Raw genomic sequence first — 21,776 nt, forward strand, 5'->3', positions numbered from 1 at the left:
GCCTAAATTTTCTATACCGCACATCTTAGAAATTAGTGCACAAATACATTTACAGAGGTCAAGATTTGGTCCATAAAGATCCCTGTGATCAACAGATTTTGAACAATTCAAAAAATTACTGTCACTCTTGGAAGATTTGAGGAGGCATTTAAAATCTTGGAATCAACCATGTTTTCTATTTGTAAATGTGGTGTGATGGTGTAGGCTTGCCATAGGCACCCTATGCTGTCCCCTGGCAAAGAGGACATTGGCTCATTAGAGATATGAAGTATTAAATGTTGTAATATGTATGTTGGCCTGGTGGCTCTTAGCTTCTTATCCTTAATTTTCTTGTTGTTTGCACAGAGTAAGAATGTTAAAAACGATGTACTATTTGCAAATCCCTTTTATTCCACTCTATATTTATCCACTGCATTGCCACTTAGTTCCAGTGAAGTACTTTTAAGTGGTTTGTTATTATGTTACAAAATGTTAAAAAGTTAAAAAACATGAAAGGCTCTGTCGCTTAATGAACAGTTTAGACTTCCTCCCTTAACACTTAATCAAAATGTTGTAATTAATATTCTTTGGTGTGTTTTTTTTTTTTTTTCCATCACCCTATTGACATAGCTGTTGGTTGGCCATTCTTGTGGCATGCAGGTTTCAAGCTGTTCGAGACAGTCGCCTATTGTTTAATGTTTTCCAGCATTCCACAAGTTAGAGTTTGCGCAAAACGCTGGGAAAGAAAAAGAAAAGAAAAAATAAGCTCAACAGCTTTAAAGTAGGCGTTCCTGTGTTGAAAGATTAAACCACAATGTTTATTAATTAACATTAAATTACACTCAGATTACATTGTCAACACATGCCTGAGTATCTTTTATAGTCATTAAGCCTGGGCCTAAGGCACAGAGTATCTGTAACACATTCTTTCTTCATTTAGTTATTATCCATACTTTTTTGTCCCATTTAGAGTCATGGGCTTCCTCTCTTATTGCTTTTATATTATCATTAAAAAAAGAATGAAATTTCTGCATAGAACCTCAAACATGTAAATACTTATAATTTGAAGGCAGAAATTGTATATTTTTCAATAAATTCTAGCTTATTGTTTGTATTATCCTCTGTGTACACTTGTGAGTTTGTAAATATTATTAGCTCTTATGTTTATCTTTTGACCCAGGCTAATGATATTAGATGAATTGCTTGTATGTGTATGTGCACACTTGTGCATGCCCAAATTCGTGTGCTTGAGGGTGTTATGTTGGGCCATGCTGTGGCTTGAAACTTTCCCCTCTGGGTCATTAAATGAAAGAGAAGAATCATAAATTACCAGTTATCTTTGGACTGAGACGTTCCTCACAGATCTGGGGAAAATAAGCAGTGGCATGTAAAACATAGCACATCTATTATGTACCAAACAAACTAAGTCGCTGTTGGCTGATAACGCTTGGGTTGCATCCCAGTCCTGTAAATAATAATAGCATTCCATTAGGATTCCTTCTATGCCTGTGTGTAGCTGTCAACTCCATGTCACCAGTGTTTGGAATAATTGCTGTGTTTAGGCGAGAGCATGACAGAGGCCTGATGCCTGACGGCTTGAAAGGGGCAGAACAAACAGCCTGAAGCTCAAAGATGTCAATAGGCTTTATTCGGTTCATATGAGGGTGCAAGACATGACAAACAAATTTATTCAGCTGTTCACTGGGAAGCTACTTAGCTTTGCAAGGGTGTGGAAAGCAGTAAACAATAAGATTATACTCATAAATATTTTTGACATGATGGGAACACTTACAGAGACGAGATCAATGTGATGCACTGCAATATAACAAATACAACACTATAAATTATTAGCAGTGTTTTCTGTAAATAAAATAACTTCATGCCCTCTATTAGAAAGCTTTGGCGCGTTTTTTTTTTTTTTTGGTCTTATTTGACTCTCATAAGGGTGTTTGTTTTAATACAGGGCTTTGCAAAAGTAATATAACTTTTTCAGCTTTACACAGCTTGTGATAAATTGGAAGATTATTTGGTAGCTGTAAATGGAAAATAAAAAAAATGCACCTGAATAAATTAACTTAGCAAAGGATATAAGTGAAGATAATCGTAGTGGCACCTTGATTATTTATTCTTGCAACAAATATCCCTTTGTTTACCACTTTTACAGCTAAAGGTGTCCCTGGAAACACACACAGCTTGAATAACAAAGAGATTAAAACAGTCCTTGAGTAATTAAATGTGCACCAGACTGACCAATCTTTAGTTGGAGTGCTTCGCCAAGTAAAAAACAAAACAGCTTACAGTAGAAACAGGTAAAATATGCCTGCAGTCTGAACTGGCAAGATCTGTTTTATGTTGGGCATTTTCATGGACATTGACACACAGGGTAAAAACAGGATATATCCCAATGATAGCCAGAGGAGACCCAGTTTTTTTTTAAGTGCTGACCTAACTCTTAATCTCACATTTGATATACATAGATAGCTTATTGATTTATTTTTCCACTAACATAGCTTAACACAAAGTAGCATTTTAGGCTGCAGAGATTAGAAGCATATGTGGACTAGAGAACTATTAGTCATTAGTTAAAAATGTCAGTAGATTATTTTTAAGAGGTCTTTGCTTTTTCTTTAACTTAATTCTGTTACACTAATTCATGTTGATCTATCAAATACAATCCAGATACAATACACTGAAGTGACCAAATTAAAGATCACTGACTGTTAAAGTGAACTAATTGCTTTTCCTCTCAGTGCATTAAATTAGAAGTAAGAAGTAATTAGTTTCTAGTAACACAAAACACTTTTAGATGCTGCAGGTAAATATGCTGTATGCCACCTTTATGTTGGTTGTAAAGTGGAAGTTCTTACTACACTGAATATAATGGTCGCTGTTTCAACATATTAGATTGAAGCTTGAAACTTATAGCTCATTTTTAAACACGAGGCCTGACAATTTAAACCCTTCCCACTCTATATTTATACACTAAGTGAGAGTGGTAGATTGTAAGTGGTCCAGATTTTATACTCAAGGTTTTACATAGCTGAACTTCAATGAATATAAAATATATCTATATATCTTAAAGATTTTTTCTTGTTTCTCTATTTGCATTGTGTTTATCAAAACCCAAAAAGGTTTCCTGAAGTCCTTACATATACATCTGTAGTTGATCCGCTTTAAACCATCTCCATCTGTGGGATGAATAGCAAATCTGACAAAATGATGACTTAAAGTAAAAAATCTGTTTTAGTTCTAATTCAGTTTGAAATGGATTAAATTTGTTTCACAGAAAGAAAGGATGCTGTATAAATAGGAAGTGCACAGTCAACCTATCACACATGTGCTGCTGAAGTCCCACAAGGCTCAATACTAGGACCAATTCTATTCACCCTTTGTATGAAAAATTTAGTAAATGTCTGCCCAAATATAAAATGCTGCCGATGATACGGTTAGGTTTGTTCATGCAAATACTAAACAAGAAGTGACTGCCACACTCTCTTGAGCCATTGTATTTTCAATTTCCTGTTGGCTTCAAAACTCTTGTCTATATCTTCATATTAAGATGAAGGGCTTCAGTGTATCAGTGAGAATAATTTATTAGAGTAAAACTATTTTCATTATTGAAGGTGTGATATTTCTGTCTCTAAAAAATAAAGTTGTTACTCATTTGCAGTTGGCTTTACTGTTGTAAGCCACACTTACTAGTGTATATCTGAATTCCATTCTCTAATTATCTTCACCCTATGTTTTCTTTTTATTTTGTAAACATATTTTTGACTTGGTGAATTTATTTATTTTTTTAAAGTGTTTGGGACTGATTTAAATGTATGAATCGGATTCTTCCTCTTTACAGGCCTCGTGGGTCAAGACCCCCTGTTACGGCAATCGCGTCCAGATCGATTCACAGTGGACAAGCAGACAGCAGCCCAAAGAGCACAGGTAGAGGATAACAGAGCTTTGCCATCATTCACTTTTCCCTTAGAAACACTGGTTTTTTTTATCCCCATGGAGGAACAGAGGGATCAAACTGTTTATTCCTCCAGCTGCCAATGAGTTCCTCTCCCTCACCCTCACAGAAAATGTACTATAATGCAAAACAACTGGTAATGTAATTAAAGTGTTTGAGTTAAATGTGTTTGAAAGAGCTCAGAACTTTACACCTTATTATTTTATAATTTCTAATCAAATGAACAGTCGCGTTGCCGAAACGTGCAACGAAAGCTATTTTTACTTGGCTCCTCTGCTTGACCACTGCATCAAGCTGTGGTGCAGTACCGTTGGAGAAAGACTGCTAAAGCAAAAGGCTTTCTGTACCACCTGTTAAGAAGCTTGTTTAGAAAGACAGTGCTTTTTTTTTTTATAGAGGCTTGCTTGCTCATTGTCTGTATGTGCCTTCTGTAATGACAATGGGTAATACAAATGTTCTTATGCAAAATTGCTTATCTGCATCTGCAACTTTGCAGAGCTTTTTAATTTTCTCCTGAATCAGACATATTAATCTTATTTTGTCTAGGTTTTTGCTTCTTGTAACTCCCTGATGCTTGTTACTTTACTGGTAAAAGCCTACTTGCTGCTTTGCCTTGATTTAATTATGTGACTTTACAATTTTTCACTGTGGCAAACAGATCACTTCCATCGATTACTAATGCTGCATTTCCATTGTAAATTTCAATCCATTAGCAAAGTGGTCTTTATAAATTAAGAAGCTGATATGCTGCAATGCACCACTGGCCACAAAAAGTCTCAACTGTGCAGAACCTCAGATGTAAAGTGCCTTGCAAATTTATCTGATGCTTTAAACTTTCCACATTTTATCAGGCTGTAAATTCAACTTCAATGTAATTTATTGGGGTTTAATGAGATAGACCAACACGGTGCTGCACATTATTGTGGACTACGTGGTGTGTCGTTTAATGTCAATGCAAATACAGCTACTCTGTAATGATCTACAGGAAAAGTAATCGAATACAGAGTTCAGATCTAGGGATATACCAACCAGGTCAGGCATAAACCTTTAGACAGTTTAAATGCGGAGTTAGATTAAAGAACAATTATCCTAGATTTGACCATTTAATGAAGCACTGTTGAACCCATCTTGGTAAATTCAAAAGAGTATGGCACAAACCTAGTATATACAAAGTATGACTGGCCAGGCAATAAGAGTACATACATACATTTGCAGCTCTGGAACCTGGGGGTTGTTGACTGGGGACTCTTAGTTGTGCATTCTGGATTTGGAAGATTCTTGAAGTTGGTGGCAGCATCGTTTTGTGGAGAGCAGCTCTGAATGCCAACATATTAGAAAAAAGTAACTTAACTTCAGTCCTTGAGACCCACTATTCCTCAGGTTATAGAGGCATTACTGGTGCACACTTATACCACGTTTCATTCATACTCACCATTTGGAATTTCTTACCTCCCCCAAAAGCTAGAATTCAGAGTCGGAAAATCTGGGCAACACGACCATACTCGACTTCCACATTTAAAATGGATCCTACTCACATCAACATTAGTTAAACTTTCTTACTTTGACTGTTTGAAGCAGTCCTTTATTATGTAACAATAGGTCAGTTGCTCCTATACCTTTTAGTGTTTGTAACATATTTCATGCTGTTTCTAAACACAAAATTCTGCATAAAACAGTATTTTTGCTATTTTTATGTTTGTACCAATGGTTGTAGTGGTCATATGTGAACAGTGGAGAAAATGAGCATTGCACATGCTGTAAAATGGAACACTAGGACTTCATGGACTTGTCATGAGTTTCAAGGTAAAATAAATGCACCATTAAATCAAACAGCTGAATTCTCTCTTTAGCAAAACACTGAACTCTGCAGAGGTCTGGTAATAAGCCTTCCATTTGATTCAGGTGTGCTGTTGAAAGAATACATCTAAAAATTGTAGCTCTGGATATTAGAAGCTGCAAACAACTAAACATTCAACAACAGATACAACTGAGGTCTGGCTAAAGTTGGCCCTCGATGGCTGCTGTCCCACAGATTTTAGAGGTTTCCCTGCTTCCCTGATTCCTATGATTGCAGTTCAACAAGAGCCTGTTTGTCAGCTTTTAACTGAAATCAGCATTGCTGAAGCAGGGAAACATCTAAAACCTCCAGGACAGCAACCCTCAAGATCAAAGTTTTCTCATGTGGGACAAAAGCCCAGTCAAAGTTGAGGCTTGAAAATTTAATTCAAAATAAGTGGCATGATTTAGAAATTGTTGTTCACAGATGCACTACATCCAATCAGATTTACATTATTTTGCAAAGAATTGGTAAAAACCCCTCTGTAGCTCAGATAATCTGGTAGCAACACACCACAGCACACATGCAGATTAAATAGCACTTCCTGCTGATTTGATACAAGATCAAACCAAACCTTTCAGTTTTTTTTTCCATGTACATAGAAAATATTTAAAAACCTTTTTTTTTATTTCACTTTAACAATTTTTTTACCGCTATGCACAACTTCTATCGCATACAACCCCAATTAAAAAGATTATAGTCTTGCGACAAAATCTAAAAATGCTTTAGATGAGTTAATATGTAAGCAAGGCAGTCACTGGATACAAGCCTCGTCACTATTAGAACATTGGGCCTAAGGGGAACCTGTTCTTACATTTCACTCTTTAAAAGTTGTAACTTTTGCAGTGGGATTAGGGCTTGTCACTCTTTGGCTCCCTTTATAACCCTCCAGCCGCATCAGGCAAATTAAACTTAATCCCTCTGCTATTTAGATGACAAATTTCGTATGTCATCCTGTGGGGTTGTGCCCAGCGAACTGGCCCCTGTCCCAAACTGCGTGCCAAAGTTGTCAGTCAGAGAGGCCTACTGGAATGCCAATGCATTGCAAAAATGTGCTATTTCTGTAACAGGGAGAAAAGAAAAAAAGAGTCTCTAGTTGCTGGTGGCAAGTTTGCACATTTTTCATTCATAAATGGAAATGAAATGCAAATATAAATACATTATTCCTTATTCATAATTATTAACTAAAACTGTCTTCTACAAGATTTAACGTTTACATCCATTAGTACCAAACCTCGGTCAGTTTTAATAAAGAACATTAACAATGTTCCTGTTCGTATCCCTTTGCAGCAGAAGCCCATAACAACTGCTTGTTCAGAAACAAATGGATTTAACGACAAGCAAGGAACTAAAAGTATCCAAGAAGAGAGCACTCTGAACCTGACTGCTGAGGAGGTAAGGCAGGGTGTAACATGGTGTTAGTGAAGGAAAAAGACAGGAGGCCACACTGACTTGGTGTGTTGCCTTAATAAAATACGGTATCCTTTTTAATACATCATGTTTTGTTTTGTTTCTTTGAATGTAGATCAAAGTGCTGAGAAAGATTAAGGAGGAGTATGACAGAAGAGGGGGTTTCATAAGGATCTTCCCCACCCAGGACACATGGGAGCTTTATGGGTAATCAGAGCTAAGAAGGAACAGGCTGATACCTTAAAAGGCCTCAAGCTGTTTGTTAATATCCTCTGATAATATTAAAAGTGATTTAATGGATTGGCACATTTAGGACAAACCCTGCAGCAATCCTACGCAGACTGGAAAAGTTGAGAATTTGGCTAAAATATAGATTTTAACCATGGACATTTCTAAAAAGACAACTTGAACTTGAGCGGCTTTAGGTGGATTAAGAGCCGAAGTTTTAATGGTTTTTATACCTTTTCTTTTATTGTCTTCTATTTCAGTGGATATTTGGAGTCCAAGACATCTCTGAACTCCATGTTGGCAAACAGGCTTTTCCATGGAAGGTAAGCATTTCCATTGTGGTTGGAAGTGAGGAATACATCTTTCCATCAGTTTATGGAAATGCTTGGATTCTCTACTGTTTACGTCTAATTCTTCGATTGCACAGGTTTGAGGAATTGTTCAAGAGATGATGCAGCTTTTCCAGCACGTTCCTGGTGTATGCTAAGCGTTGTGCTGTTGATTTGGAAACAGGGGGAGGGGAATACAATTTAAAATGAGCTGTAGAAAACTTTTTTTCATTCAGTAAAGCAGACTCTATTTAGTTTAGACCCCCTTTCAACTTTCTTATCAACTTTCCTCCAATTTAATACATCTCTCCACTTGTAATGATTTGATGATATGCCTCTAAATAACATCTGCCTCATTTTGCCCATGCAGCTGTGTTGTCAGAAGTGTGAATAGGAACAAGCAGCTGCTGGTGGATGAAGTCAATGGCCTCCACGTTGTTCAGTATGAGAGGAAGCTGCTGTCCCTGGAAGCACAAAAAAGCTCAAGGCGCCACCTGAATCATCACTCTGCTGCAAGGAAGAAAAAACTTGGTAGATCTGATGTGTTTTGCATGTTGCTTTGTGTTTAGTTAAGTAGAACAACATAACATGCTAGAACACTTTTGGTTCCAATAAATAACTCCCCTGTGTCAGGGGAAGGTTGGCCAAAAAATGACTCTCAATGAGTTCATTTCTTTGTGGCAACAATAAAAAGCCTTTTTCTGAGCATATGCATGTTGATCCCATTCCCTGTGATGTAACTCACATTTGTCTCTTCTTGCACTAACGCACACCTCAGGGAAGGAACCAAAGGCTTTCCTGACTGAAAACAGAAGTCAGGAGGCAGAGGAGCATGCTCAGGAGGAAAGCGTGGAGATCAAACAACCCCTTGAGCCAGTCTTGCAAAAGGATTTGGTAATGGAGAAAAGAAAACAAGCGGCCGTGGTGGATCGCTACCACAACCACACCGAGTCCGTGCACACTGCCAGGCCTACAGTAAACCTGCTCCACATCCTTCAGCAGGGATGGGAACTCAGGTCAGTCTATATTCTGTGGTGATGTTACTATGTGATGCTGCTCTCATGTCATTCTCCTGTTTTAATTATTTTAACCTTAAAAAGAATTTATATAACTCCCTCCGACTAGAGAGGATGTCAAAATATTAAGTTGATCCTCACAGCCAATTGCAAGCATTCCTATGGCTGACCAACACAAAGCACATTTTTATTCATTAATCATTGTCATTTGTGCAACTCTTCTTTAGGATTTATCTCTGCCATCTCTATGCATCTAAGAACTGAAATTGTTGGCCCTAATTGCATGGTGCCTCAGTTGTTAGCTCAGTTACCCTCCAGTAAAAGTAGTCCCCCAAATAAAATCTTGCTGCAGATAGTGTTTTGTATATGGGTCAAAGAATTAATGGTATTGTCTGACCAGAGCACCTCCATCCAAAAGCTTTATGTGCCCCTAAATTGTCCTGTTTAAAGTTTTAATTTTCCTTCTACTTAATTCCTTTCCTTAGTCGTGTTGTTTTTGCAGCTGTTTCATGGGGGCAGGTTTTACAGAGTTAATTAGTTGTCCTATTGAGATATTTTCCCACCTAAGCCGTGGATCTCGGTTACTCCTCCAGAGTTCCCATGCACCACTCCCCTGCTGTCCTGAAAGCTGTGATCATCAGCTCAATCAGTTAAAAAAGCAATTTGATGTGGTTTTGTTGAAAAAAAAAAATCAGAATTGTGTCAAAGGGAAGCAACAAAAGAGAAGACTTTGCATAAACGTTATAATTCTAATGATTTCCTTTATTCTTTATCTGTGTTTTCTGTCTTCAGTAAAGTTCAGGCTCGGATTGCTTTTTCATCTTACCTTCAGCGGGTTCAGCAAAGGCTTTTAGCTGAGAGCAGAGCCAGCACTGTCTCCGCCTGGCAAGACAATGACAATGATCAAATGGTAAAATTTTATCGATACTACGACATACGAGTTAGCATTACATTTTTTGGGCTTTGTCCCGACTTTTTTGTGTTGTCCTGCTGCGTTTATCTCAATTGTTTCATCCAATAATGATAGAGATTTGAATATATTAACTAGTAGTTAGTACCCCTAGCATGAGTATTTGCTGCTAATGTATTATTTTTATTTATTCCCTTTTAGCTATGGATTATTCAACCATGTCTGTCGCTATTTAATTGGATACATTTATACTTAATACATTTTCTTACATATTGTGTCTTGCTGTTCTTTTTGTCCAGCCCAAGCATATAAAAAGCTGTGTCATGGCTCACTTGTACATTTGCAGCAATGCTTTACTTGTAAAAAAAAAAATCTTTTAAGTACATCAGATCTATTTCACAAAAAGAGTTGGTGGAAGATCCCAAAGCATTGTTTCCTAACTATGAATTTCCATTGTAATTATTTAGCCATTTGTGTAACGTAGCTGAAATGTGTATTAGACATTTGTGGCCAGAGTGAAGGAAAACGTGGACTGCAAGAGGCAGTCTGACTGGAAAGTCTTCAGTATGTGCCATCATCAGTGACCTCAAACCAATTCAGTTTAATTAGGGTTCAATTTTTTTTATTTTTTTGAAGAATTAAAGTAAAAAGGGTATTTGAAAAGAAGAACCATGAAAAATCAATGTTTCCAGATAGCATAGCTAAGATAATTGACATGTATTCTGTTTGGCTGCACAGGAGCTTGTGATACGATTCCTGAGAAGAGCAGCTAGTAACCTTCCACAACAAATGAAGGTCGTGTTGCCTAATCACCAGTTACCCCTCCGAGATCGCAGACGCATCCTGTCCCACCAGTTAGGAGAGTTTATCCACTGTTACAATAAGGTACTCTCTTCAATAACTCACTTTGATCATAGGGTCTTTTCCTGACGAGAGACTGAAACTTGAGAGATTCATACACAAATAATGGAGTCCAGCTGCTTTTTGCTTTCTTTTCTTTTTTCCAGGAAACTGAGTTTATGATGACAAAGCAGGAAAATGGCGAACAGGAGCATTGTGTTAACCAGAGTGTTTTTCAAGAGTACATTACAGCAGCAAGGTTTGTGGATTTCAAAAAGCCACTAAAAGCCTCCTGCATTCATTGCTTGGCTTTAAACCATTGTACCTATACACTATTTAGTAAAAGTACTCATACTCTTTGAACTGTTTCTAGCTTTACAAGGACAATATTTAATGTAGCCAATAATGATTTTGTTAATAAAGCAGTTCAGCATACTGAATGATTGTGAAGTTAGTATTCAGCATGTTTTTATAGTTTGAATAATGTTTTCTTTCCTATTCTGACCCATATTCTGATGCCTCATATGGAAATTCTGAGCAACTGCTTGATGGAAGAAGTTACAAATGAATAGATTCACTTCAATTAAATTCAGTTTATTATTATAGCGCCAATTCACAACCATGTCATCTCAAGACATGACAGAGACAATCCAAGCAAAACAATAGGGAGGTTTTAAAAGAGTTTCGAGCAGGGATGGGGCTTGACAACCGTTTCTCAGGCTTTAAGCATCTGAAGGAGTTTTGCTCATTTAGTGATCTAAAAATCTTGAATTTGGCCCATTCCCAATGAGTCTGGATTTTGCCAAGTTTTGTTTGTAGAGCAAAAAAGATACCTGTGATAACTTTGTAGGGACTCTATCCACAGCTCAAGCAGAAGAATTTGTTGACACGAAAGTATTAGGACATGTGCTTCAAACGTGCTTCACAAGCTATGTAAGGATTCTGCTAAAAAAAAAAACATTGCAGCAACAAAGCTGGTAAGAGTTGATAGGAAGATAGATGCAGGGAATCATTCAAATAAAACATCTCTTAAATTATCATTATTCGATATGTGTTTATTTTTATACTTGTTGTCCTATATTTATATTAATGAAAGTACACAAAAACAATGAAAACAAATGGAAAAATAATGATTTTTCCATTGACTCTGCCTTAGAGCTGCTCTGAAATCCTTTAATTAAATCATTTTTTATGCATATGATGAAACAATCCTTCTTAAAATTTCTACACATCTGTATATTTATAGTTATAAACTCCAACTATGGTCCATATGTGCTTAAAACATGAAAATATTTTAAGGTATATGAATACTATGCAAAGCCCCATGTTTGCTATTGTAACTTAGGTGACCGCAAACTTTTATATATATTTTAATGTCTTTTTTTGTTCACAGTGAAACCAATCTTGAGGAAGTGCTGACATTTTATACGCAGAAAAATAAATCGGCCAACGTCTTCTTAGGAACGAAAGTCAGAAATGTCAAGACGGATGTTCAGGATCAAGCTAGCAAGGCAAAAACCAAACGTAAGCTCCATCTTTCTGGTTTGCAGTATTTTTTTCATACTATCCTTGAACATTAAAAAGAACTGTTTGTATTTCAAAACCACTTAAACAAAAAAAAAAAGAAAAAGTGTGTGAGTTGAGGAACAGGTCAGCCTTCAAATGATTATGACTCCTTGGAGCAAAAGAATAGAGGAATGAATAAGTAATGATAACAGAGCGTGGGCTTCTTTTCCTCTTTGAACAGCTTTGCCTTTGACCAAGGAGGACTCCAGCCCTTCAGAGTCCTCGCTCTCTGCAGGAAAAGTCTGCAGTGACCCAGACATCAAGCCCACTGAGACTGGGTTGTCTGCGCTGCTCTCAGACCAACAGTCAGAGGTTACAGCCAGTAAATCTCAACCAGATGTCCAGTCGTCTCAGCACTGCTCCAGTTTTCCTCTAACTTTAGACTGCTCATACATTCATCTGCAGCATTGCCCTTCTGCTCCAACATCCATTCCTCTCCACTGCCCTCCACCGCCGCCACCTCCCCAGCCTCCGTCTTACGCACAGTCCTTGGCAAAGTCTCACTTTTGCCATTTGGAAACTCTTTCCGACCCTCCTGCATACACCTCTGCCCCCGTCATCACGCAGCCTCCACAAGGGTTTTGGACGGCCACATCCACGATTTCCAACACAGCTTCTGCTGGGCCACCAAGCCAGGCTCTCAGAAGGATTCAGTCTTTTACTACTTCCACATCCGACTCCAGAGCTACCTTTGGAATACCAAGTTTGACACATATCTATAGCCAGAAGCTTTCTAGACCTACCTCAGCAGGCCAAGGTAATCTAACTGTTGTAAATGTGGTTTTCACATTGAAATGAATGTGATGTCTTCACCCTTTTTTTTACTCCTGTTTCTTTTAGAAATCCAGAAAAGCGGCTCCAGTAAGCTCAAGTCTAACTCACCGGGGACCATTAGGGAGTTACAATCTTTGTCCTCCCAGGCCCAGTCGAACCAGCAAGCATTCATTTCAGCCCTGCAGAAACTGGCGGACAAGCAGGTTGCTCGCCACTACGCCAGCTCCAGCCACATCAACCTGCTGACCCAACATGTAGGTTTGTTTGTGTAATTACTTTAAGGTATTATGTCTTTCTCAGGTTTATCTCTTGTCCAAAAGCTCCCCAACCTCTTGGAGCCTCATTTCTGTAGTAGTTAAAATATCACTCTTCGATTGGGGCCTCTCTTTCTACAACATGATTTAGATTCTTTTTTTCAACATATTCCATATATTGGAAGACATTAAACAACATTTTAATGAAACTTTTAAGCCAGTGAGACAGTTATTGTTGAACTTTTCTTGTCATTAATTAGCATTTTTCTTTTCCATTGTCGCCACATGTCCGTTGATGCAAAGTCAGTCAGTAGATGTTTAAATATTTTCTTTAATTGGTAACAAAAAATAAATGACTGTCTTGTTTTATAACTAATATCCAATCAAAATATACAATGGATTACCACTTTATGAATAAAAATGTAAGACTTGTCAGGTATTGTTATTTATATGGATATGTTTACAATCCTTTCATACTGTAGCTGTAGCTGCTCTGCTAATTCTAGAGTTAGGCATAAGGATTAAAGTATGAAATTGGATTCACTCCGTCAGATGAGGTGAGTCAAAGACTGTTTATATTAAGCAGCTGTTAGCTGACCCATGTAGGGTTTTATTCAAGAAAGAAAAATCTGTGTAATGTTTCATGTGAAGGGGAATCGGCAGTCTCTCTGTGAGGTCTTTGATATTTTCCTTTGTTGATGCGTAAATCTGGCTCAGACCCCATGCTGATGGGCGGCGTGTAGCTGCTCATGCTTTCAGCAGACCTGTTGGAGCCGTGGAGGTCTGCTGCCTCTTTCAGCACACCTTCCTCCTTCAGCCCTTCAGTTCGCCTTCAGTCTGTGGGCTCGGGCTGCTGTGGGGGTGGGTCTGGAACGACCCGCTGGCCTAAACAGCGGTGAGCCGCATCAAACCATGGCTCCGTGTGAGGTCTCATTATCAGATGCACCATGGGGGAGTGATTTCTGTTGATACTTAACAGGCAGCCACTTTTTTGTGGTAATTGATGCTTATAAATAGAGGAATGTGGCAAATTGGCACTGAGCAGGGGAGTGGCAGCTTGGCTGGCTCCATCACCACCTTCTCCCATATTCCCCAATGGTTTGGCCCTTGGCTTTGGGAGACCCTAAACCTTTCCTACCTCATTTGCCTCAGTTTTTTTTTTTTTTTTTTTTTTTTACAGTGAAGAGTTTTTTGTGATGGCACCAGACCACACAGAGTGCAGTTTTTATGGCTTCCTTTCTGACTGTACATTTTTCAGTCTATCTGAAACTTATTCGCTGTGTTTCCCAAGAGCAGTTAATCCAGGCCATGGCAGAAGCTCAGTCAAATAGTCCAGTGTTTGGCACTTAAAGGCCCAGAGAACATTTAGAGTTTTCTAAGGCTCCGATTTGAAGTCATTAAATCACTTTCTGGGCTAAATGGAGAACTTTGTAAACATGAACAACACTCGGTTGCACGGTTGACCTCAGGGTTTAAGTAATTACTCACTCTCAAGCGGGGCCATATAAACAGAAAGAGACTGACAGTGAGTAAAACCAGGCATGGCCACCATCTCCATCATGCTGCTGTGCAGTGATGTGACAATATGATTGTGGATCTTTTTACTGTGTGTGTCTGTTTATGTCCACTGTTGTAGGTTTGACTTGTTTTAAATAAATAGACAGTCCTGTGAACATGACATAAGAGGATGGTGCATCATAGAGATAGAGAGGCCCTTTGAAAACATTTATTATTAGTGTAAATACATATGTTCTTTTTCTCAAATGAAAATAAGCATTAACCACAAACAAATGTATTATATTTCATCCATTTAGATACAGTAGGAATATCACTTGTCTAACTTTATATGTAAACTAGAGCTATGGCTGTAAAACAACATACTGACATATTTTTCTTTTATGTCATGCAAGGCCTGGCAACTTGACAGTTTCCCCATTGGAAATTTAGCACACAGGAGAAAGTAAAATAAATAAAATACCACAACGGTGTGATTCATCCTCCCGTAACATTTCACTGAGACTAGAGCGGCAGTGAAGTGCCTTCCCAAAAGTGCTGATTAGGTTATAAACATATTAAGGGTGGAGAAGGGGGAGATAAAGGCTGGATTCAGTGTTAAACAGAGACTAGCTGTGCCATGTGCTGTGTATACATTTCACATAGATACAAGAGATAGAAGCAAGAGGGAGGATCTCATCTACATCTTAAAGCATGAGGTTCACTTAAATATTGGCTTACACTAAAATTGGCCAGAGAGGCAAAATACTATAAGATTGAGATGAAATAACTTCTGAAGTATTTTTGTCTGTCCACAGTTGACCAACATGAACCTGACCCACAGAATAATGGGCAGAGAGAGTTACAAACTGAACCCTAAAACTGCTGCTACCCAGCCTGTTAGAGCTGTTCATGCTGGAAAAGACCATCCAACGAGTGCAAGGTAAGTTCAAGCTCAGTGTGAAGGTTATCAAAGGGAAAGCAAACATGTTTAGACTAAAACAAAAAAAAAATTGAGTCCGAGGAGTTTATTTTCTTCTTAATTAAACTCTGTTTATCCCATTAAAACCAGTTTCAACACTGGTTATCAAGGAAAGTGATTTTCCTCACTTTTATTTTGTTAGTAGTAGTAGTTTTTCAATGAGGATCTATCATTAGACTGATTTATTTTTTAAATATTTTAAATACGTACTCTTCAATCTGTATGTTTTAACTATAATATTTAAGTTTGTAATTGTTTATTACCGAACCAGTTATTTTCCTTTTTATATCAAGCAGCATATCTGTCAGTCATAAAGAATCAACTCAGCTCATTTAGGAATCTTTTAGGAATGAAAACTACTCATTAAAGATCAAACTAGCCATCTGCCTGGGGAACAAAGAGGACTACTATGGTTGTTGGTGCAAAGCAGTCTGGTCTGAGTTTTTCCAGAAACTTCGGCTTTACTTGACTTTTTAGACAAAACCATCTCTCAGGTCTGAAAATGAGAACATATCCACTGATCTGCAGTTTTGTGTATATGGAATTGTCAAGGGTTAGTGCAGAACAGTCAAACTGGGTTGAGATGTTTGAAAGCTAACAGTAGCTCAAATAAACCTTTGCTAAAACTGAAATATTTGAAATAACATGTCTGAATGCACAGTGTGTCAAACATTTGGGGCTATTGGCCACAGAAACAAAAGTATTTCAACCTTGGAAGAACAAGAAACTGAGGCTGAGGGCAAAAACATGATTAGTAATCAACGAGTAGGAGGATTGTTACCTTGACAAAGGAAATTTGGTTTAAGCTTTGGTCCTCAGGTTTGGTATCAGATAATAGCAAAGTCAAAATTTGGCATATAAAGCATGAAAGAACGGGTCCGGGGACTGAGGGCAGCTCTGCTGGAGTCCCAACGTGCACAGGGTAACAGTTTGATTTAATGCTGACAATATGAACCAGATGCCTGCTACCCATTGGTAGAGAGACCGGTAGCACCTAATAAAGGGCCCCCACCTCTGATTGCTGCCTAATCGCCTTTACACCAGTCCCCAGTGGTCCAACCCGAGGCCTTGTTCCAGGGTGAGGTCCCAGCTCTGCCGTACTGGCCCATGTCGCTAGCCTCCATTTTCTTGGTTGGGTTTGAACCTATCTTTGACTGTCAACATTGCCTTTTTGCCTAGGGAGACCCTACCAAGGGCATCACTAAGACCCATCCACAGCATAAAGGTGGCAGTTAGAGGAGGGGTTCTGTTCATAACATTCCTGGACAGAATTTCTAGCTGCAGCGAAGGGCCAGAGGAGATCTGGTTTGGAGATGAGCAGATATTGCCTTTGTTCTTGTGGATGATGTGGTCCTGCTGGCTTCCTCCAGCTAAGATCTACAAAATGCACTGGGATGGTTCAAAGCCTGGTGCGAAGTGGTCAGGATGATCAGCTCCTCCAAATCAATGGTTCTGAAGCCATAAAAGGGTGGAATGCCCTCTTCAGGTCAGACTGGAGTTCCTGCCAGAAGTGAATGGGTTCAAGTATACTGCGGTTCTATTTACGAGTGAGGCGAGATCAGAACGTGAGATCAACAGACGGCTTACTGCTCACATAGTTGTGAATGAACTAACAAACTCTAAAGTCCTGCTTTCCCCTTACTTATCTCTAAGTTTTTTTCTCTGATAAACTGTTTATTATCTTTGCGATAAGCCTGTTTCCTTTAATGGCTGATATTTAATTAAAAAGCACTTCAAAGTCATCTGTCATGTTTTATATTTAGCTAGCTCTATCTGTACAGCCTTATGAAAACCTTTTGGTCCAGTTTTACTCTTTTGCTTATTTGTGCTGCGTGTTTATTTGCTGTCCTCTGAGACATCACACAGCTACTAACCCCTTAAGAGGTCAGATGGAATCACCACAAAGATAAACAACATGTCCTCTTCCAGATAGAAATATTACATACATTTAGGGCAGGCCAAAAGGATTTTTTGTCGTTTGGATTTTGTGGGGACTGGGGAGACTTTAAGGGTTTAAATTGTGTTTATGGAAACTTCTTTGTTTAAATTATTGTGATGTACACAATGCTGTTCAATTATGCAATTGTATTCACTAGATAAAGGTTTAACATTATGTTTCAAAATTTAATGGTAGCGGTCTACTTGGTTGCACTCAGTAGAATTTGAAGGCCTGTTTATTGGTGTTTTACAGAATTTTTGATAAAAAATTATGAGCAAAACCTTCTGGGAAATTGTGTTTTGTTTTCTTTTTAAGGGGGTATGCTGGTAAAGATTTTCAGTCATTCAGGTCATAGTCATTGCAAAAAAGTAAAAAAAAGTAAAAAAAAAAAAAAAAGATTTTTTGGACTTTGTTTTCCAAGTTTGAAGACGTTTCACTTCTGATCCAGGAAGCGTTTTCAATTCAAAATGTCTGGCATGTTTTCTAAGACAAGACAAGGCTTTATTGGGCTACTCAATAAAGCTTGGAATTCAATTTTAATTTCATTTTGAATTAAAAAAAGCTTTCTGGATGGGAAGTGAAATGTCTTCAAACTTGGAAAACAAAGTCCAGTGGCTTGTTTTTAATTTTTTTTTTTTTTTTTTACTTTTTAACCTTTTTAAGGAGGCTTTATGCAACTAAAGTAGTTTCAGCTGCAGAATCCGTTTAAGCAACCAAGGTCGTTTCAAATAAGACAATGCAAACAGAAAAAAAAGATTTTCTCTATGGACCCTAACCTTAAGTTGTAGCTTTTAGTGAAAAGATCCCAAACAATTTTTTTTTATTTTTCTGCACTACAAGGATAGGAACGCTTTCATCAAAGCCCAAATAATAAGCTTAATATATTTGTGTTTTATGTTTCTAGATAGAGATTACAGCGATCATAATTGCAGAACTGTTCCTCTTTTATAGATTTTATAGGTATAGCGAAGGATTTTTTTCACCAATTTTTGAAAAGACCAGCCCTCTCCAATTTAAAAAAAAGCACATGCACAACCCTGTACCCGCTCCCGAGAGGGAAGCTTATACAAGGTTACTTTCCTTGTGCCAAAATTTACAATTTTTCCACTATGTCAGACTTACCACTGATAAGTGAAAATGGGGACAGGGACGTAGGACGGCTTTACGTAAATGTATCACCAGAATTGTTGACAATTAGGAGGACCAATTATTTTGATGATCCACCTGGAAGAAAAACATCCTCCACTATATCGTTAACTTTAACTGTATCAGACATGTTGGAACAGCTGATGCATGCGTGTGGTTAACATTTCCATGAGATATATCTGTAAGGCTTTAATCATTAAATACCTGTTAAATGTGGCAGACTTTTGAGTAAAACAGACTTAAGTTTTGGTTCTGAGCCTAACTACTTGTGTCAAAATGTACTATGAACAGATGTTTGTAATTGAAAGTCCCAATTGGTTCAGTTTATTTATAATCAATTTTACACAGTTTGGAGTCGTAATCTGTGACCTTTTAAGCTCCAATATCTTGCAAGATGAATTTATAACCTTATAACGCTATTTCCTCATTAAAACTATACCCAAAGTGGTGTTTGGCTTGATTCAAGCATAAGTAACCCTCATGAATTCTGTTCTTTGAGCAAGCAGTCCCTCCCTGTCCTGGAAAAACAAGTGGCCATCACCTTCCTATGTAAGATAACCTTACTGCATCCTACCCCTTCCAGGAAGCACCTACTTTGACCTCGCTCCACCTGCTTTAGTAAACAAATGCCCACTCTCTTTAAAAAAAGAGCGGTGATGTGAAGCCGAGTATTCAGATTCAAGCTTGAGATGAAATTGCTCTTTTAGCAGCTAATGTCTACATTAACAGTTCTGTAGTATTTTCTAACTCATGTCTAAGTAGAAAAAATGAATTATTTGGCCATGAGAGGGCTCATTCTTTTTAAGGCAGAGCCTAATTGCCAGAAGTGGTGTGATATAGTAGTGTCATTAAAATGGGTGCAACCCGCACAACAGAGGTGGCTTCGTATTAAGAGGGGAGGTGCCCTTCTTCTGGTTTGATAATAAATAAATACTTGGTATGCCTATAGTTGACTTTAAAAGGCTTAAAAAAGAATGATAGGGATGGACGATTTCAAAATTTTGACCAATATCTTATATACTGAAATATTTCAACTGGCTGATAAAATAATACAGATTGCCTATACCTTGTTACAGACACTATGTAGTATTCTCCTTCCTTTCCTGTTCAGTTATTACAAATACTACTTCTGGTATCTGTTTCTGAAAATTAAACCTATCAACACTACCAACATTTTTACTCCAGAATCTCTTATGTAGCAGATTCATGCATCAGTTGGGTACATGTAATCTTGTGTTGCAGGCATAATCTTCACTTATTTGTCACAAAAATATTGCCTTATATATCAGTGAAATATAGTGCTGGGATGACCAGTGTCTTAAGTTTAGTTTTAAAGCTAATATTATACCAATAACATGCTGAATATATTGTCCATTCCCAATATAGGACCTATGAGCTATAACTGCTAAATCATTCTGTTTTGATTTGGAAGACGGGCATAAAGGATCCCCTTTAGAGCCCTCATTATGGAAACATACACAAAGTGTCTGAGTAAATAAAAACATGTTAAGTTCAAGAACATAAAACTTAAGGGTCCCTACTTGAAATGCTTCAGAACAATCGACTTTTTACTAGCAATAAAATGTGTTTTACCTCTCAGTAAAAAATTTTCTTTTCTCACTTGTCATGCTATAGTTAGGAGGAAAAACTAGTCGCACCGTCATGATACACAGTAATAGACCACTGTTACATATGATGAAGGCTAGATACAAAGGCAAGTAAAGATTGGCAGCTTCCTCTTTTATTTTTTTGCTGCTCTTAATTTGTAAATGGTTTCTGCCTCAGACAGCTTGGCCCTGATCTCTGACTTTAGTTTTCCAGTCCAACCCTTAAATATATCGAGCTGTCAGAGTATTCCAGGAATGTCTAATCATTTCCACTTTAAAAATGTTTTTATTTCTACTGACCAAGTAGAGGCTTTTAATAGAATTTATAATATCACAGATGACTTCATCTAAAGAAACAAAGATCAGAGTATGCTGTATCATATTTTTCTTCTGAGAGTTTCAGATATTTTATTGCCACATGGCCTTTTAGTTGTTCTTTTATCAGACTATAAATGTTCATATGGGTTTGCTTTTGTCTAAATGTCTTTGATATGATATTCAGAGAAACCTTTCTGATTTTCACTCATTTTTAAAACACAGAATTTCCTGAACCACCTCCCCTATACTTTGACTCATGGTCTAAGCCAAACACACTGAAACTGTTAAGCACACTGGCTCTTTATATCAACCACGGGGGTGAGGTATGATGGGTTTCAAAGACTAGCAATGCTCTTTGAAGTACCGCTGCCAGGATCTACCTGGTATGCTGCATCAGCACTCTCAGAAGTCATGCCTAAATACTGTGTGCCGATAACTGCAGGGCTTTTAATCATGCAGCATGTCTTCCCACAGCCACAGTTAGCATCACTTCCGCCTCAGACATTTTTGCACATTTATTATGACTTTTATTCAAGTACTTGTGAAATAAGCTATTAAAAAGACACAAAGTGTAGGCATACTTTTAGAAACAAGACTCCCTGGGAACAGGTGGTGGCCTAGTGGTTAGGGCATTGCATTTGGATGCCAGAGATTTAGAGTTCAAGCCCCACTTTTCACTGACTGCCACTCTGGATGCCTGAGCAAGACCTGTAACCCCCACACTACTCCATGGCTACCACACAATGGCAGCCCACGGCTCCCCAAAAGGGATGGGTTAAATGCAGAGAGGGAATTTCATTGCTTTGTAGTTGTGACAATGTAATGACAATAAAGTGTATTCTTCTTCGCTACAAAGTTGACTTCAATAAAATGTCAGTGATTTTGTGGCTTATATATTTATGTATGTTAAGATAAGTACAACCTTTTATATATGGATAGATGGATATTTATATTATTGGTCACATTACAAAATTTTACAAGTAAAATGATATATGATTTGTTAAATGTTACAAAAATAAAATCTGAAAAGATAATCATGCATTGCCATTCAACCCTCTTAAAGAAATACCCTTGAATAAAATACACTGACCAACTGTGGAGCTCAGTATTAGTATCAGTATAGTCTCAGTATAAGCAAACTCACATATATGATCCACATTCTGGCTCCATAACCAATAGCCCT

General features: G+C 37.8%; 1 protein-coding gene across 3 annotated transcripts in view; it reads left to right on the top strand.

The window, feature by feature from the left end:
• The window catches only part of ttll5 (tubulin tyrosine ligase like 5), a 78,318-nt gene that overhangs the window by 27,297 nt on the left and 29,245 nt on the right, over positions 1 to 21,776 (top strand). The window contains exons 15-28 of one of the 3 annotated variants that reach the window (XM_015386818.1): positions 3,830 to 3,915; positions 7,071 to 7,175; positions 7,306 to 7,397; positions 7,679 to 7,741; positions 8,118 to 8,278; positions 8,526 to 8,763; positions 9,556 to 9,673; positions 10,412 to 10,558; positions 10,681 to 10,772; positions 11,907 to 12,037; positions 12,261 to 12,391; positions 12,485 to 12,836; positions 12,920 to 13,107; positions 15,420 to 15,544. In XM_015386818.1, the coding sequence (XP_015242304.1) occupies positions 3,830 to 3,915; positions 7,071 to 7,175; positions 7,306 to 7,397; positions 7,679 to 7,741; positions 8,118 to 8,278; positions 8,526 to 8,763; positions 9,556 to 9,673; positions 10,412 to 10,558; positions 10,681 to 10,772; positions 11,907 to 12,037; positions 12,261 to 12,391; positions 12,485 to 12,836; positions 12,920 to 13,107; positions 15,420 to 15,544 (2,029 nt within the window). Of the gene's footprint in view, positions 1 to 3,829; positions 3,916 to 7,070; positions 7,176 to 7,305; positions 7,398 to 7,678; positions 7,742 to 8,117; positions 8,279 to 8,525; positions 8,764 to 9,555; positions 9,674 to 10,411; positions 10,559 to 10,680; positions 10,773 to 11,906; positions 12,038 to 12,260; positions 12,837 to 12,919; positions 13,108 to 15,419; positions 15,545 to 21,776 lie in introns of all 3 variants that reach the window. The other 2 variants (XM_015386816.1, XM_015386817.1) reach the window with 2 other exon arrangements.

Source organism: Cyprinodon variegatus, unplaced genomic scaffold, assembly GCF_000732505.1.
Source record: "Cyprinodon variegatus isolate N-32 unplaced genomic scaffold, C_variegatus-1.0 Scaffold379, whole genome shotgun sequence".
NCBI classification, from domain to species: domain Eukaryota; kingdom Metazoa; phylum Chordata; class Actinopteri; order Cyprinodontiformes; family Cyprinodontidae; genus Cyprinodon; species Cyprinodon variegatus.